This window comes from Solanum stenotomum, chromosome 11 (genome assembly GCF_019186545.1).
Source record: "Solanum stenotomum isolate F172 chromosome 11, ASM1918654v1, whole genome shotgun sequence".
Taxonomy (NCBI): Eukaryota; Viridiplantae; Streptophyta; class Magnoliopsida; order Solanales; family Solanaceae; genus Solanum; species Solanum stenotomum.
Genome location: NC_064292.1, coordinates 1,976,453 through 1,993,371, shown reverse-complemented (window position 1 = coordinate 1,993,371; position 16,919 = coordinate 1,976,453). Strand labels below are relative to the sequence as shown.

The window sequence follows — 16,919 nt, the reverse complement described above, 5'->3', positions numbered from 1 at the left end:
TTAAATTTCATGAATGAAACAATATATATTACTTAGGTTGAAGCCCCATTTTCTTCCTTGTTTTCCCAACGTATAAATCCTTAGACTTGATCATCCCGGGGACTAATCCAATGATCGTCGTGAACGAAAATTGAGCCACTGCATCTTGCCTTCCTAATGAAACAATGATCTTAGGCGATGGTCGAGGCTCGTATATTGCAAGTTTGCTTTCTTTTCCTCCGCTCATCAAAAGTTTCAAGTTCTTCGCGGCCACTAGAGCATGTTTTTGAGCCGAATATCCTTGTTTAAGTTCCTGATAGCAAAGAAGCATCAGAATTCAATTGAAACATTTTCAAGAAATAAGAGATATGCAGTTTAGTGGTTACTTTAATATCAGTTATATCACCAACAGCAAATATGTTTCTGTGACCCTTGATTCTAAGATTTTCATCAACCTTCAATCTTCCAAAATTATCGATTCGATCCTTCAAATACGTCTCCCTTAACCACTCTGAACCCGGTGGCTTTCCCGTGCAAAGAAAATGGCAATCCGCTCTGATAGTTTCCCCAGACGAAGTGAAATATGTTCTGTTTCCACTCGAGTTGTTTGTGTTATTACTCAAGTCAACAGATTGCATCAATTTCACTTCCACATTCTTGTTTTTTAACCATTCTAAAGTCTTGTCAGACGCTTTTGGACCGATGAACTCCAGTAGTCTAGATCCGTCGTGAACCAAAGTTACCTTCTTCTGAGGAAAATCGACAGCGATTTCTGCAGCAAGTTCAACACCAGTAGGCCCACCACCAATAATCAATATAGAATCAGCTTCTTTTATCTTTTCATTCTCTGCAACAACAAGATTAACGATGCAAAAATTAGTCGAACGTCACAACATATTGACTAGTAATATCCTCACTAGTACATCTCAACATTCACAACAAGACAATTGACTGAATCCCATGAAAACTTGCTAGAGGAACCGCTCAACGTATACAAAACACCCATGCTTTAGCTTTGTTTTATCATTTTCCAAAAAGGACACCAAAAACAGCCGAGTCTCGCGCCATTTTGACTAGTAATATCAAGTAGTAATCTACAACGTTAACAGGACGCTCACAAAAGAAAAGATTTAATCACTAGTACATCTCGTAAGAGAGTAAAGCAGCCACGATCAAGACAATTGGCTGAACCTCGTGAAATTAAACTTGCCAGAGGAGCCGATTTACAAATAAAGAATTTTTGCTCAACGGATACAAAACACAAATGCTTTAGCTTCTTTTATCATTTTCCAAAAAAGCTGATAAACTTAGCGAGCATAAACATTTCATAGGATTATACGTACAAGTAATTTGCTCGTTGGAAAGCAGACAAGATGGCAAATCGAACGAATTAAGCACATGAATGATATCTTGAAGAAGTCTTTGATGCTATGTAATATGTATATATATACCTGTTTGATATTCTTCCAATCTGTCTGTTCTCGTTACAGGCAGGGGATCGTAGTGACCGGTGGCCACCACAAGATAGTCATAGGTAACTTGATGTCCATCTGCAGTCAAGACTTCTTTATTGGTGATATTAGTGACTTCAGACACTATGAGACGCCCATTGGCGAGGTAATCTTTGTGGTGGATCAATGATCTCTCCGCGAACAAAGGCTCTACCGTTGCTCTTAAGCTCGCCCATGGTATCTCGAAATAGTCCTTCCTGTTAACAGTTTTTGACTAATCAAGACATATTGAACCAAATTGAAGTACACCACAAGGATATATTAATTTCTCAGATGATCACTCAATTAATAGTTTTTATCTCAGAAAGTCATTTTTTTTTCGAGATTCCAACTTTCTTAAGCAAAGAAAGTGACTTTCTGAGATAGTAATTACTACGAAGGCCTTTTTTCCAAACTTGATGGACAGAGTTATACCATACTTGTACTAGTGGAAGTACCAAATACCATGTGAAATCAATTGAGGTGCAGACAAGCTGAATCAGACATCACGATTATCAAAATAATAATAATAATTAGCAAAACGTATTGAACTTACGGATCAATAAGAGTTAAATCTGCATCAAATTGAAGAGACTTTGCAATAAGGGAACCAGCAACTCCACCACCGATAACCACCACTCTCCTCCCTCTTCCGCCATCACCCCACTCCGGTAGATTCTCCATTTTTTCTTCACAAAAAGAAGGGGAAAAATTGTGGAGAAATTAAGAAAAAAAAAAGGGCAATTCAAAAATTGACAAAATAAATAAAAAAGTAGAAAAACTATGGAAATTGTCAACTACGCGGGAATAACAGCTGTTGAAATTAATATTTTTAATGACCAAGTCATTATGAAAAGGACAAAGAAAATAACATTTTGTCTGAATGGTTGGTTGGTACCTATATTATTATTAGTGTCCTTAATTTAAATATAATATTAGTATTTATATTTAGATATTTGTTTTGTTTTATAATTAATTTAATGTGATTGCGTCGTTATCTTATTCTATTTATTTTGTCTTTATTTATTATTTGCTTTGATCCGATTTATGTGGCACAATTTGAAATTCCAGAGTCAAAGATCATGAATTTGGGTAGATTTTTTTTTTTGAAATACAAAATTACTTATTTGGAAGCTACGTAAAGTATTACTCCTATAAGTTACAGTAATTCATGATTCAAAATNTTTGATCCGATTTATGTGGCACAATTTGAAATTCCAGAGTCAAAGATCATGAATTTGGGTAGATTTTTTTTTTTGAAATACAAAATTACTTATTTGGAAGCTACGTATAAAGTATTACTCCTATAAGTTACAGTAATTGATGATTCAAAATATATGAAAAAATTACGATAAAAAAGAAAGAATCATTTTAAACTCGATTATAGAAAAGTATCACATAAATTGAGATGATAATAATCATATTTTATCATTTAATATATCCTTTTACGATATCTCTACATCGTACTTTACTTTTTTCATAGGTTGATTCTTTAATTGTTAGTATCGAAAATTATATAACAATAAAAAATAATACAATCGATTTAAATATTATATTTATATTATAATACAAGACAATATAATATGAAATATTATATGACGAGAGAGAGTTGCTCGGATGGTAAGCACCCCTCACTTCCAACCCGAAGATTGCGAGTACGAGTCACCAAGGGAGCAAAAGGGGTGGAAGCTCCTAGGGGAGGGTAAAAAAAAAAATTAATAATAATAATAATATGAAATATTATGGTAAAATAATAGGTTGTACCATCCAAATTAGAAAAGTTTCCGCATACAAGGATTCCAATAAAAGGAAAGGAAATTCAATATAGTATTGTCGAAGAAACCTTCAAACTTTCTAGTACGTGTATTTCATTTTATATGATATTATTATTTTTATTAATATATTCAAAAAATATTAATTTTTATATTTAAATATAAATTTCATTCATCTTTTCTTATTAAAAAAGTTTTTATAGACATGTAAATATTTGTCATTTTTATGATAAAACTTTCTAAGTCATACCATAAGAAAATGTCAGTATTTAATTAAAATTCATCCCATAAATTGATACGAAAAAAAAGCATTATTATAATCCCAAAAATTGATACGAAAAAAAAGATATTAATATAATTTAATTTTCTTGAATTGACACACCTAGGATATGCCATTTTATATCATGTCTTATCATGTATACAGTTGAATAAATATCAAGAGGCCACTTGTTATTACTCATTTTAGACTCTATCACCACCCAAGGAGCGGAGCTAGGTACGGTCGATGGAGTTTATTTGATTTTTTTTCGACGGAAAATTATATAATTGTTAATTTATACACGAAAAATTACTTTTTATGTATATATAATAGATATTGAACTCTTTTCAACTTTTTCATGTGTTTGCTTTTTCTTCATTTTTTTAATCCTCTTAGTGGAAAATATTGACTCTGTCACTGTCATGCACCGACCACCTTCAATTCCTTCATCACCAATCTCCATTATTAGTCACAACCACTAATTACCTTTATAGCCTTCATCTTTTCCAATCAATCACCTCTATCGTCAAGTATCATTACCAATTAACCATCGATCATCAATTGCCTCCGCCAACCACAATTATCATTGGCCAATATCTCACACGTCTTTACTAATCACCATCATTACGACTCATTTTAAAATGTATTTTACTAAACTAACCGTTTTTTATTTTTTTATTTTTTTTGCAATTCTGAATTTTCTCTGAATATAATATTTAATTATTAGTTCACTTTCATTTTTCATAAATATCCTAACTATTGAACATTACACCATCCCTTTATGGGCCAGGCTAATTATTGAATATTCTTGTTCCCATCTTCTTAATTCATATCAGCATTACTCATATGAGTTGGGGTAAATATCACACCATTTCATACTAGGCCATATTATTTAAGTTGTACTCAAATTTTAATTATTTTTTTAATGTAACTATTTATTTCAGAATAATTTTAGATAAAAATGTTTGGAGTTACGTAAAAATGATTAAACTTCAATTAATGTGTATGAACTTTAAGAAAAATTGTCTAAACAAGGATCGGGTAAAAAGGGTTGAACTTCAATCACTTATGACTTAAGTTCAGACACGTATGATTTTGACAAGTCTAACGTCAGATATTCTTCATCTGAATTTATTCATATGTTACTTATAATTAAATTTTACACGCTGCAAGTATAACACAAATGGTGATACTAAAATTGGGTATCTCCGCACTTTGGCCACTTCTCCCATGGGCTTCCCGTCCCTATAAGGCTTGACTTACCAACAGGGATTATGGTGGAGTGGTAAATACTCCTTGATCATCGATACTTAATCAAAGGTCTCGGATTTTAGTCCTCTTAAGTACAAAATTGCCTTTGTTAGAAAGCATTTTACCCCTCAATGTGGGACTTCCTAGTGTGAATCCGGATTTAGCTGGATTCAATGTGAAACTTCTCGGCATAAATTTGGATTTAGTTGGACTCCAATGTAGATACCGGATCGGAAACATGAAAAAGGCTTGACTTACTAGAGTGATACATAAAAATCTTATTCATCATTTTCATTCAAGTGTTTCTTATTTGTATCAGATGTTTATATTAAATCAATATATACATAATATGTGCTTGTGTATATACTTCTTTCACGTAATTATAGTTAACTAATTAAACAAAACCTAAATTATAACAAGTAGATCGAAAAGCTAAACAAATGCATATACAATAAGTTGGTTCAATTTTTTTAAAATGCTCACATTAGTTAATATTTTAGTATCGTATCTTGTTTGATTTGAAACAGATCAAGAACCATAATCATGTGCTATCTTGCATTAAACATTTTTTTAATGTAATTAACTACATATATAGGACATGTAATAAAGTACAATAAATACCTTATTTTTTTGCCATGTTGTATGTATGAGTTTACTTTATATTTGTAGTTTACTCCTTATTAAACTAATAAAAGGAGACAAACTTATCTACATGGCATGTATTGGTTTGAAGATTAATACAATTAGTGATTGTTTTGAATAAAATATTTCTTTATTCTTAATTTGAGATCTCAGATTTCAGGGGAATAAAGAATTTGTTAGTAAAGAGAACCCTTTTTCATTGGTTTTAATCAAATGTTTCAAGTTTGAGCATTGAAGTCTAAAATGTAATTGAAGTAATAAAAGGTTGATTTTTTTATTTATTACTTTATGAAGGTTTAATATGAATATAATTGCTTCATAAATCAATTAATTTATTCATGTCCACTTTAAGTAATTTCATTGTTACATTAGTAAGTAATTATATCTCATGCTTTCACCGGTAACCCTACATAAAAATATCTATAGCGGTAATTAATTAATTGTAATAGTTTAATTGCCGCTAAATATATCTTTAGAGCTAATTAGCATTTTTTGTAAATATTCCTAAAACCTATAGAGATATTTGATCCAATAATAATTAATTAATATCGATGAAAGTTTTAATATTTTTTATTAATATGCATATTTATTGCCTTTTTTTTTTTTGTTATAATGTAAATATAGGAGTAGAGCTACAATACCATGTACAAATTCTGATAAACTTAATAATTATCATTTAGATTATGTATTTATATTAACGAGTTCATGAAATATTATAATTAAACAGAGCTATGGTAAATTTAAAACTTACATTTTGGCTCTACCTTTAAGTAAGTACCTAAATCATATATTTAAATATTTGAATCCGAGTCATGAAATTGAAATGACATTTGTATTAAAAAAAAAAACACATTATCTTAAAGGACAGTTTTTATTATTCGTATTTTAAAGTGTATCTCAAATACTCCTTCCATCCAACTTTTTAATTGTCATGATTTTTTTTAGAGTCAAACGATAAGAATTTTGACTAATATTTTACGATGTAATTTTTTTATTATATTGATATGCAAAAAATAACACATTATCTTAATGGAGTAGTACTTTTCGTATAGTTTTTGAATATCTAATTTTTTTGTTTAAAATATTAAATTAATGTTATCTAACTTTGAAAATTAGTCAAATTAATTTTTAAAAAACGCAATATAACAATTAAAAGTTAACTGAGGAGTATCAAATAATAAAAAAAACAAGAGGCAAATGTATTTGTGAATGAGCACATGGTGATGCATTTAAGAGAGCAAAAACCACATGGTATAAATTGATTATTGAATACACTTTTGTGTACATGACATTAACATCTCACATTTTCAGATGTGAAGTTGGCATCCAAGAGATTCTGCATTGGGAAGATTAAGAGGAAGTGATAATGTGGTATGCATTCTTCACTTTCACCTCCCATTTTGCTATTTCTTTGGTCCCTCTTCTTCTTGTTCCATTACTCTGTTTTCCGTTGAGATTTTTCTTTTAACTGCTATGGAGGTTCAACCATATTATACATGTCGTCAATGTTTAAAGCCCTTTTGTGATGTCATTTAGTGTAGTGATGTATAACATCATGCTGTGATTTTAAAGAATTGCTTATCTTTTATCCATGCCTTGGCTGACGCCTTACTTTGTCTTTACTCTTTACGCATCATCTAGTGTCTTAATCGTAAAATGTATTCCTTGTACTTATGAGGTCATACAATCAGTAAGATTAATGACTTGCTTTTGTCGAAGAATGACTATGATGATTAAACGTCTGCAGGTGGAGATATATCCATTATTATATAACTATTTAAGTTTTGAACTCCTCTTGATATTTAGAATCAATCGAAACAACATTCAATCTAAATAACTAACAAACTTAAAATTTAATTCAAAGCTAATCATATTAGAAGAGACACATATGAGGTGAGAAAGAATGAGGAAAAAAAGAAGTAATTTATTTTGGTATAAGGTAAAGAATGAGGTCATTTCAAGTAAATAATGAAAGTCTTGGCCAAATTATGTTAACTAAAATTGTGGACCGTACCTGTGGGCAATTTCTTATTGGATTTCTTACACAAATACCGGATAACAAGAGGAGAATTCTAGATTTAAAGATCAACGGGGCATCATTATTATACTCTGTAGGCTCTAGCAACAAATGTGTCCAATTGATCATAGTAGTATGAACAGCGAAAATACAAATTTATAGTTCAAGTATGAATTCAAAATTAATAAGTACTTATATTTTTGCTTAGCAATTGATTGTGATAGCTCCATGATTGTTATTATAGCCCTTAAATCATAAACAAAGAATAATAACAAAAATTCGTATTTGTATAATTGATTGTTATCACTTGTATCAATTATATTGTGTATATACAATTTATATATTTGGTATACTAAATGTATAACAATTTGTTAGTATGTGGTATCTCAAAATGTACTTTGTTATAATGACAAAATTTTGCCAAAGATCTTCAATAATTATTGCATAATGATATATTATTGAACTTAGCACGTTTTTTGTTTGTCTGCAGGATTCAATTTTCCACTCTTAGGAGATTTATTTCCTTTTATTGTGTGTTTTCCTTAATTAAATGAATAAATAGTAGTACTTGAACCAGTAAAAACCAACAATTATACTCAAAAAAAAAGGAAAAGTCAAATTATTTTTAAATAATAGAATTAATTTTTCCAAATTTATGGGATTCTGAATCGTTTCAATAATTATCTTGGCCTCTTTTCTTATAATTAATGATATTATAAATAGGGAGTTGGGGTTAATTAGAGAGAACAAAGTTAATTAATTTTCATTATGGATGCAAAACGCAAACAATGTATCCCTCACTTTCTTCACTTTTGATTTTTATATTAAAATTCTCTGATTTTTCATTGCTAGTATGTTACTTTTTTTTAATTATTTAATTATAATGTCCTAAATCTTATAGTTTGCTTTGATACATGCTTATGCTGAGTTTTATCTTTACAGATCTTGTACGTCTAAGGTCAGCAAGTTGATTTATGCAAATTATCATTCAACATGGCACTCAAAATATTATTCAATGGTATTCAGTATCAAAATGTTTCTTACCCAAGTTTGGAGCTCAAGACAACATGGATGGTACTAAAGAATATCGAAATCGTTTTGCCTTAATGGTTGATCCAGGAAATACAATAGCTGTAGTTAAAACATACATTCAAGAGGAAAAACATATTCCTTTTTAAAAAACAAAGGCTTTTGAGCAAGGATGGTAAAGATTTGAGTGATGCACAAACTTTATTTGCATTAGGAATCAAAAAAGGTTCTACGTTAATTTTGCGATACGCACCGATAACACAAATATCTATGAAAATGCTTATGTTGTTCTCTATGGTGAAAGATCCATGGTCAATGAGTCGAACAATGCAAATTATCATTCATGATGATACTTACAAAGACGCGATTGGATTTAGGTACATTATAGATGGTACTACTAAAGATTGTCATATTTCTTATACCTTAATGGTTGCACCGGATGATAGTATTATTGCAGTTAAAGCCTATATTCAAGAGCAAACTGGATTTTCTTTTAAGAATCAGAGGCTTTTGTACGATGGTGCAGTTTTAAGAAATCTTCAAACTCTTGTTTCTCTAGGAATGAAGAAAGGATCTACCTTAATCCTTCGATATGAACCAATATCGAGCAACAAGTTTACATGTTGTATATTTAATATTTAGGTTAAGTGTAATGACACAATTGGAGATCTTAAAGCTATCTTTCAAGAAAAGACTGAAATTCGATTTCATACACTGAGATTAACCTATCGTGGACAAATATTGGCTAATGATAAGCGTCTTGTTGACCTTGATAATTAGTATTATATGTTCTTAATATTATATTAAGCTTGAATTATATTTAGTGTTAGTACTTCTTTCTATTCATCTTTTTAATTTGTCCAACAAGATGATTTTTTCTTATTTCATACTTGTAGTTATTTTTAATTTTCAATTGTTCCAATTTGTTTTTGGCAATTTTTGTTTACTGAGATTTAACTAACCTTCAAAGCTAAATTGAATCATTTTTATGTATAAACTATAGGATTACATAAGCTAGAATTCTCCTCGTATCAAAATAATTAGACATTAAATTAAATACATTTTTAATTTAATTTATATGAAACTGGTTGTACTTAAAATATTAATAAAAATCATAACCCGCCATGGATGAATATTAGCAAATGAGCATTTTGTTGACCTTGATGTTTAGTATAGAGTATTATAATTCCATCAAATTACAATTAGTACTTTTTTCTATATTTCTTCTACGTAATCAATCAATAAGATGATTTCTTTTAATTATTTCATATTTCGTTGATTGTTTGATCTTCGAATCTAAATTTAATTAGATGAGAATATGCACAGAATGCCTATTAGCATATGATCTAATTTGTATATTATTTTCTCATACATATATGACAGTGATAATAATATTGACAAAAAAAAAAGTTAATTAAAACTTTATGTTGGCCTAAATATGCAATGTAGTTACTCTAATATGTGCAAATGGAAATTCAGATGGAATGGATTAACATGTTGAAGGCCCATCAAATTGGGCTGGGCTTTGAATTCAATGGTTGACAAAAACCAGCCCATTATAATAGCTAAAAGGAACATACTGATTTGAAAAGATTACAAAATCCTACGCTCTTATTCTCTGTACATCACTTTACGTGATGTATTAGTTGGATATGTATCGGAACGTTGAATGTTGTACTCGATACCAAGACATGACATATCGGAACATTTTGGAATGCATTCGGATTCCACCAAATTTAAGAAATTTTTGTAATATAGAAAAGAGCAAGAATAAAATATAATTAGCTCTTAACACTATAAGATTTGTGTAAAATTTCCATAATCTAACTAATAATTCATTTTGGAAACACTTATTTGTGTCAAAACTCAAAACTTTTGTTAAGAAAAAAGTAATCAACCTAAACAATCTCTCATCAACCATTTAATAAATATATAATATTTTGTATAATTCATATTATAATGAGTATTTTACCATCAATAATCAATATATACAAGCCAAGAAAAGTAAATACGAACAACTTGTTTGGATGATTTTTATCTATTGTATTGTACTGTACTGTTTTATTAGTTTAAATACCATGTTTGTTATCTAAATTACGTAATGTGTCTTACTTTAAGTAATAATCGATTTAGTTTGATAACATATTATTTTTTTCTCATTTTATCATTACTTATTATTTAATAATTCTATTTTAACTTTTACTCTACTTTTTTTTATGGTTACTCTATCCGTATTCTACTTTTCTTGTAAGTTTATTCTTCATATCAATTATGTGTGATATGATATAACAATTTAAAACAATACAATCAATTCTAAAATTATATTCATCAAATAAATATTGTACGATGCAATATATTATTTCAAATCATAAGTAATAAATATCGAGACAAAGTGTAACTAATTCCACTACCAATGAAAGATAAGTAGGTAAGCACGCGGATTGTACCGATCAGATTTAATTGAGTGACCATTACTCCATCTCTTAAGAAGAACCTATCATTTGTTCAATTTGATCGATTTAATACTTAGTTAATTCTTTTATCTTTATGTTTCCACTGTTATCTAATCGATAACGAACCCGATGGCTTTTTTAGGGCCAATTCCATCAATTTTGGTTGAGGCAATTCTTACTTGTTCATTGCCAACTAATCGAACGTGCGGAAAAATAATTGGACTGATGTGTCACATACGAAACATTAAGAACCAAAGTGTACACACAGAAGACTTTCCTCTTAAACCCAAAATCCTCCATTAATGGAGACATTTCAAGATTCTTTGAGAGAGAAATCGAAGAAGAGTGGCATAAGGAAGTTGAAGAATCCAAAAGTTAAAGCAAAAAGATGAAGAGTTTACCGGTGTTTTTGATGGGTTGTGGAGGAGTTGGCCGTCAATTGCTTCAACATATTGTTTCTTGTCGATCTCTTCATGCCAAACAGGTAATGAAAAGTGTTGTCTTTTTATCAATTTGAGAAAATCATCGTCAATTTTGATTGTTATTAGTGTTTATTTCTGTTGGGTTTTTGTGGGTAATACTAAAAACTTAAAGGGGGTGCATTTGCGAGTTGTGGGTGTGTGTGATAGCAAATCTTTGGTGGTTGTTGCTGATGTTCTCACTGCAGAATTGGATGATTCATTTCTTCTTGAAGTTTGTCGTGTCAAATCCAATGGCTCTTCATTGCAGACTCTTGCAAATTCTAGTAGCAGTTCACCTTCTTTTTTTTTTTTTGTTTTTTGTTTAAGTCATTTGGTGTGGTTAGTTTACCTGTTGTATTGCAATATTTAGCAATCACCCTTAAACAAGCTGCTAAGTTATTTGGTGTGCTTATTTGTAGAATGACAAAAAGGTGAAATCTTTTTTTGTTCTGACATGTAGGTGTATGCCAAGTGTTTTCCGGTCCAGAAGTTATACGAAAAGTAATTGATATTGGACTTCTTGGCAAATCAACAGGTTTGTGTCATGTCCAAGATATTTATTTTGGGATTGTTGGGGTTGGTAGGCTTGTTATGGAAAGCCTATACCTGCTTATATTGTCGTTATTCTTTACTGGTGAAGGACTAATCTACTTGAGAAGTTTGATTAGTAACAATGAGTAGCTGTTAACTTTATGCCGTATGGGTTAAATGCTTTGACGAGTATAGTACAGTAGTTGACTTCAGCTGCTGCATGATTCTGGACCTTGCTTATTTACTTTGACTGTTTAGTCCAATCTAGGCTCAAATGTATGAAGTGCAGTGAGTAAATTAGCTTTGTTTTTGCAGTCCGGCGGAGTTGTTAGTCTATTTTGCTGTATGGAAGGAAATCTTTTGTTTATCGGGAGGGAATGAGTTCAAGAAACATCTTATTCTTGCTTATACATTTATTACAGTTGCTTAAATTCTTTGTATGTGAAGGCATAAGATAATGCTGGTATCAAGGTGTTAGCTTTTGGGGAGTTGTTTAACAGTCAGATTCCTTTTGATTGAAATTCAAACTGTGGCAGGTTTAGCATTTGTTGATTGTTCAGCTAGTGCTGAGACTATTGGAGTGCTAAACCAGGTTGTAGATTTTGGTTGTTGTGTGGTGCTAGCTAACAAGAAGCCTCTTACTGTGCAAATGGTAACCGATCCTTTTTATTGTCGTTAATTTCTTTGAATGTGTAGCTTAAAACCAGGTAGTTGTTGTAGCATAGGAACAGTGTTCTAGACATGGTTCAACCATTGGATATGCCACTAGCAGTAGAAGAATAAAAATAGCAGACAGTGTCCATGGTTTTCATTTTTTTTTCCTTTTAGCAACCATATGCATGCTTACGTGCAGAAATGCAGTTAATGATCCATTCGACCGTGTTTAATCTTGAAATCTAACAAAAGATGCTAAACGAGACAAGAACAAAAAGCGAGTCAAATGCTATAACATGAATATAAAGTTCGCTGAAGATATATTTAACTGAACACGTGTGATCTATCTAATAGTTTAAACTTCCACATTAAAAAAAATCTAATAGTTTAAACTTTTGAATGAGGTGACTAATTATTTATGGTAGCTGAGAAGACAGTTCACCATCACCCTTCATTAGAATGATAAAAAAGTTCCACGTGCTTGGCCAGTTGGCCCATAGAAAAGAATCAGTTCCACACACGAGCGAGTTAAATAAATAAGGTGCACTCAACTTAATTTTTTGGATGAGATGATCGCACTATTCAACAGGACTAAAGTCAACGTCAGTTTCAATTCCTTCCCTTGATTGTGTCTTGTTTACTTATTACGTTTGCTACGGTCACTGCATAACTTGTGAACATTCAGAATTACAGGTCAATCACCTTTCAGCCCTTGTCACCTTTCATCCTCTCTTAATCTGTAAAAGGGTTTCCTCTCAAATGGCAACTATTATGTTTAGTGTATTGATTATTTTTGCCTTATTTGCAGGAGGATTATGATAAGTTGGTGTCACAGCCCCGTCGCCTTAGACACGAGTCAACTGTATGTTCTCTTGTTTCTATTGCGTGTAAAAATCTTTTGTGCACTGAAATGTTGGAGACAAAGGAGATTTTAGAGTGTCATGTTATGGGGTTATACTGGTGTATGGGTCTCTAGGTAGAAAAAGTTGAATTGTGTTTGATTGAGTAAGACCAGAAAGCTGGCTGAAACCTTGGTTGTCCTGTCTTTTTGATATCAACATTTTGCAGTGGTGACCAGTTCCGTTTTGTAGCTTCTTCTCTTGTCAATTTAAACACAAGTATATCCAATCCCTTTATCACCAAGGGGTGTGGTAGGATGGTTGGAGTCCCTCCATCCTACTCTCTCCAACTGTGAAAGTTCCAATTTTCCTGTGTCAGATTTCCTGCCACTGTTCGCTGAAAGAAGGATGTAATTAGGCATCTATCTGGAAATATACATTTGAAGATAGAAAGATTAACTGATCATATGGATAGTGATGGGTATCATTTGGTTTATCTGATATTAGCACTAGTTGATTAAAAATTAGCTTCACTTGTATTTGAGATTCTTAAATGTCTCATACAAGTTAAACCTTCCTCTCCTGCTTTAAAAGCTTTTCTTGTTTGACTTCCCAAACAATGATATGGGATTTGTAGCGCATTGTGTTTGTTTAAGTGATTAATTTAGCTTCTGTGGTATACGAAGGATAGTGTTGTCCTAGTTCAGTTTATACTCGGCTTAGCAAAGTTGTCTGAAATTGCTATATGTGTGGTAGGTTGGTGCTGGCCTTCCTGTCATAGCATCCTTAAATTGCATAATTTCATCAGGAGACCCTGTCTACCGTATTATTGGGAGTTTGAGTGGTAATATTTTATGACCATTTATCATTTTGGCTATACATGCAATAGTAAATGATTATCCTTGGTGGTTATCTTGCTTGTTATAAACATTAAGAGCATTTGATGGTAAGATGCCATATATCTTGGTATCTAACAGGTACCTTGGGGTATGTAATGAGAAGACAGAGGTTTGGGTTTAGGTTCACCATCACAAATTCTGAATTATTTTTTTTTTTATCTGAACTTACCTGCAGTCTTACAGTATGCATAATTAAGACATAATGTTTCATCTGCTATATACTCACACTCACTGTAGAAAGTGTTTTCAGGAAGTATATTTTTTCTGTGATATTCTTATGCTGAATGTTGTCCATTTATGAGTATGGGAATTTTAGCTGAATGGATGTCTTTGTTATAATTTTTCCTTATTTGGTGCTTGGGATGATGGTGCCTTTGGGGAGCAGAAAAGCAGTGATTTAGGCAGAATCATTTTCGCAGATTGTGATGGGAAGCATATCTTATCCAACTTGATATAGTTAATACTTGGTTTTTCGGTACCTTTCACGAAATGTTCATAGTTCTAATTGGTTCTGTAAATTTTGAGAAGTTGAACATCCCTCATGACAACATTTTGTTTTGATGTTGTGAGAATATAGGAAATTTTTTTTATTGAATTGTTGTTGTGTCTACATTATTACATTGAGACCCTATTTATAGACACTAGAATACAATCCTTTACCAAGTAGGATACTATTTACTATTCCTATTTCTATTTGTATTCCTATCCCTATTCTAAATAGGATTGTATAAACCTATTCCTATTCTAATAGGATTGTGTAAAACCTATTCCTATTCTAAAAGGATTGTGTAAACCTATTCCTATTCTAATAGGATTGTATAAACCTATTCCTATTCTAACAGATGTCTTCATAACAGGCTCTCATTCTTGCTCGGCTCCTTGGACGGCGTTTAAACCTAGATAATATGAAGGTTAGGATACATGTCACAATGTCTCTTTGTTTTGTTACCAATTCAATTAGCTTCAGAAACCTTGATGCATTTGCAATTCCCTTTTCAGATTGAAAGCTTGTATCCTGAAGAAATGGGACCCGATGTGATGCCTCTGGAAGACTTTCTAGTGAATGGCCTTCCCTTACTTGATCAGAAAATTGAAGATAGGATTAAACAAGCTTCTGCAAATGGGAATGTTCTGCGTTATGTTTGCTTGATTGATGATGCGAGGTAATTCTTTCATTTCATTTTTAGTTTGCTCAATGGATAATGGCAACTGGATCTTTTATTCTTATCATGTTCTGCAAGTCACTGTACCTCTAGACGCATAAAGCAAAGCTTGCTCACTGATGGGAGTGTTATGGCAAGTTAAGGTACTGATGAGTGATGAGCATAACAATTACTACTAATTAAGACAAGTTTATCTTAGAAGATAGTCTCAATTCCTCTTAACAAATGCTTTAGAAAATTATGACAGCATTCACCCACTTGGACATATAAGTTTGAGAGCTACTGCAAACCAGTTGTAAGTTCATCTGTTTTATGTTAGTCATCTGATCAGCTGTTCACCTCTTGTATCCGTAACCAATTAAAGAATGAGTTAGAAGTATAAATTTGTAATGGCATAGATGGGGAAAAATTTATTATTGAAAACACTTTTGTGTACATGACATTAACATCTCACATTTTCAGATGTGAAGTTGGCATCCAAGAAGTTCCAAAAGATTCTGCATTGGGAAGATTAAGAGGAAGTGATAATGTGGTATGCATTGTTCACTTTCACCTCCCATTTTGCTGTTTCTTTGGTCCCTCTTCTTCTTGTTCCTTTACTTTGTTTTCCGTTGGGAATTTTCTTTTAACTGCTATGGAGGTTCAACCATATCATACGCATCGTTATTAGATTATCAAGGTAAAACATTTTTAATTGTTTAATGCCTTTTTGTGATGTCATTTAGTGTAGTGATGTAAAACATCATGCTGTGATTTCAAAGAATTGCTTATTTTTCCCACTTAGAAGATGCAGATATCACTTAATTTTCATCTCTTAGACTATGAATACATCTGTTGTACACCCTTACCTATGCCTAGGCGAACGCCTTACTTTGTCTGGCGTCGCCCTGCAAAACTTTATGTAGTTAAGGTCTTCGATTCTACCTTAATCGTAAAATGTTTCCCTTGTACTTATGAGGTTATAAAAAAGTAACATGAATGATTTGCTTTTGTCGAAGAATGACTATGATGATTGAACGTCTGCAATTTGTTTGTCTGCAGGTGGAGATATGCAGCCGTTGTTATGAGAAACAACCTTTGGTTATCCAAGGTGCTGGAGCAGGAAATGATACCACAGCAGCTGGTGTCCTAGCTGATATCCTTGACATTCAAGATTTATTCCCTTAACTGAGTATTATACACTGAGATACAAACATCTGATCCTCAAAGGACGAAAAATCGACTCTTCAGTTTACAGTAGATTATTATGCAATGTCTCTCGTGCATAACGACTCAAATGGAACAGAGCAAACAGAGTCATTTGCCTCTGTGCTGGACTAGTTTTTAGGATTTCACTTCAGCTTATAATCAGTTTGCTCTCTAATGACCATTTCGTTACCTCAACTTTTTATGTCATCACAATTTTAGAGACTTATCTCGTAGTTATTACGCTTTTCAAGTTTGGTATTCGGTATGGTATTTGATATTTATAAAAAATAAT

General features: G+C 31.7%; 3 protein-coding genes across 4 annotated transcripts in view; 2 read left to right on the top strand and 1 right to left on the bottom strand.

Moving 5' to 3' along the window:
- Positions 1-16,919, top strand: part of LOC125844249 (putative disease resistance RPP13-like protein 1) — a 117,107-nt gene that overhangs the window by 30,642 nt on the left and 69,546 nt on the right. The window lies entirely within an intron of this gene.
- On the bottom strand, positions 15-2,153 carry LOC125844262 (uncharacterized). The gene is made up of 4 exons (XM_049523543.1): positions 2,026-2,153; positions 1,431-1,687; positions 366-826; positions 15-292 (listed from the first exon to the last, which is right to left on the bottom strand). The coding sequence occupies exons 1-4, from the start codon at positions 2,151-2,153 to the stop codon at positions 29-31; spliced, it is 1,110 nt and encodes a 369-aa protein (XP_049379500.1). The 3' UTR covers positions 15-28.
- Positions 11,160-16,919, top strand: part of LOC125844265 (uncharacterized) — an 86,370-nt gene continuing 80,610 nt past the window's right edge. The window contains exons 1-9 of one of the 2 annotated variants that reach the window (XM_049523544.1): positions 11,160-11,376; positions 11,487-11,637; positions 11,814-11,888; positions 12,421-12,536; positions 13,347-13,400; positions 15,134-15,187; positions 15,276-15,439; positions 15,902-15,971; positions 16,481-16,750. In XM_049523544.1, coding sequence (XP_049379501.1) covers positions 11,281-11,376; positions 11,487-11,637; positions 11,814-11,888; positions 12,421-12,536; positions 13,347-13,400; positions 15,134-15,187; positions 15,276-15,439; positions 15,902-15,971; positions 16,481-16,606 — 906 coding nt within the window. In that variant the 5' untranslated portion in view covers positions 11,160-11,280 and the 3' untranslated portion in view covers positions 16,607-16,750. Of the gene's footprint in view, positions 11,377-11,486; positions 11,638-11,813; positions 11,889-12,420; positions 12,537-13,346; positions 13,401-15,133; positions 15,188-15,275; positions 15,440-15,901; positions 15,972-16,480; positions 16,751-16,919 lie in introns of those variants that run through there. The other variant, XM_049523545.1, reaches the window with a different exon arrangement.

What these genes read in the sequence shown, in the direction of transcription:
- LOC125844262 (XM_049523543.1), bottom strand. Translation starts at nt 2,153, where the DNA reads ATGGAGAATCTACCGGAGTGGGGTGATGGCGGAAGAGGGAGGAGAGTG. An exon ending in GATTTAACTCTTATTGATCC is followed by an intron (nt 1,688 to 2,025) that starts GTAAGTTCAATA and finishes AACTGTTAACAG; the next exon opens with GAAGGACTATTTCGAGATAC. An exon ending in ATTGGAAGAATATCAAACAG is followed by an intron (nt 827 to 1,430) that starts GTATATATATAC and finishes TTGTTGTTGCAG; the next exon opens with AGAATGAAAAGATAAAAGAA.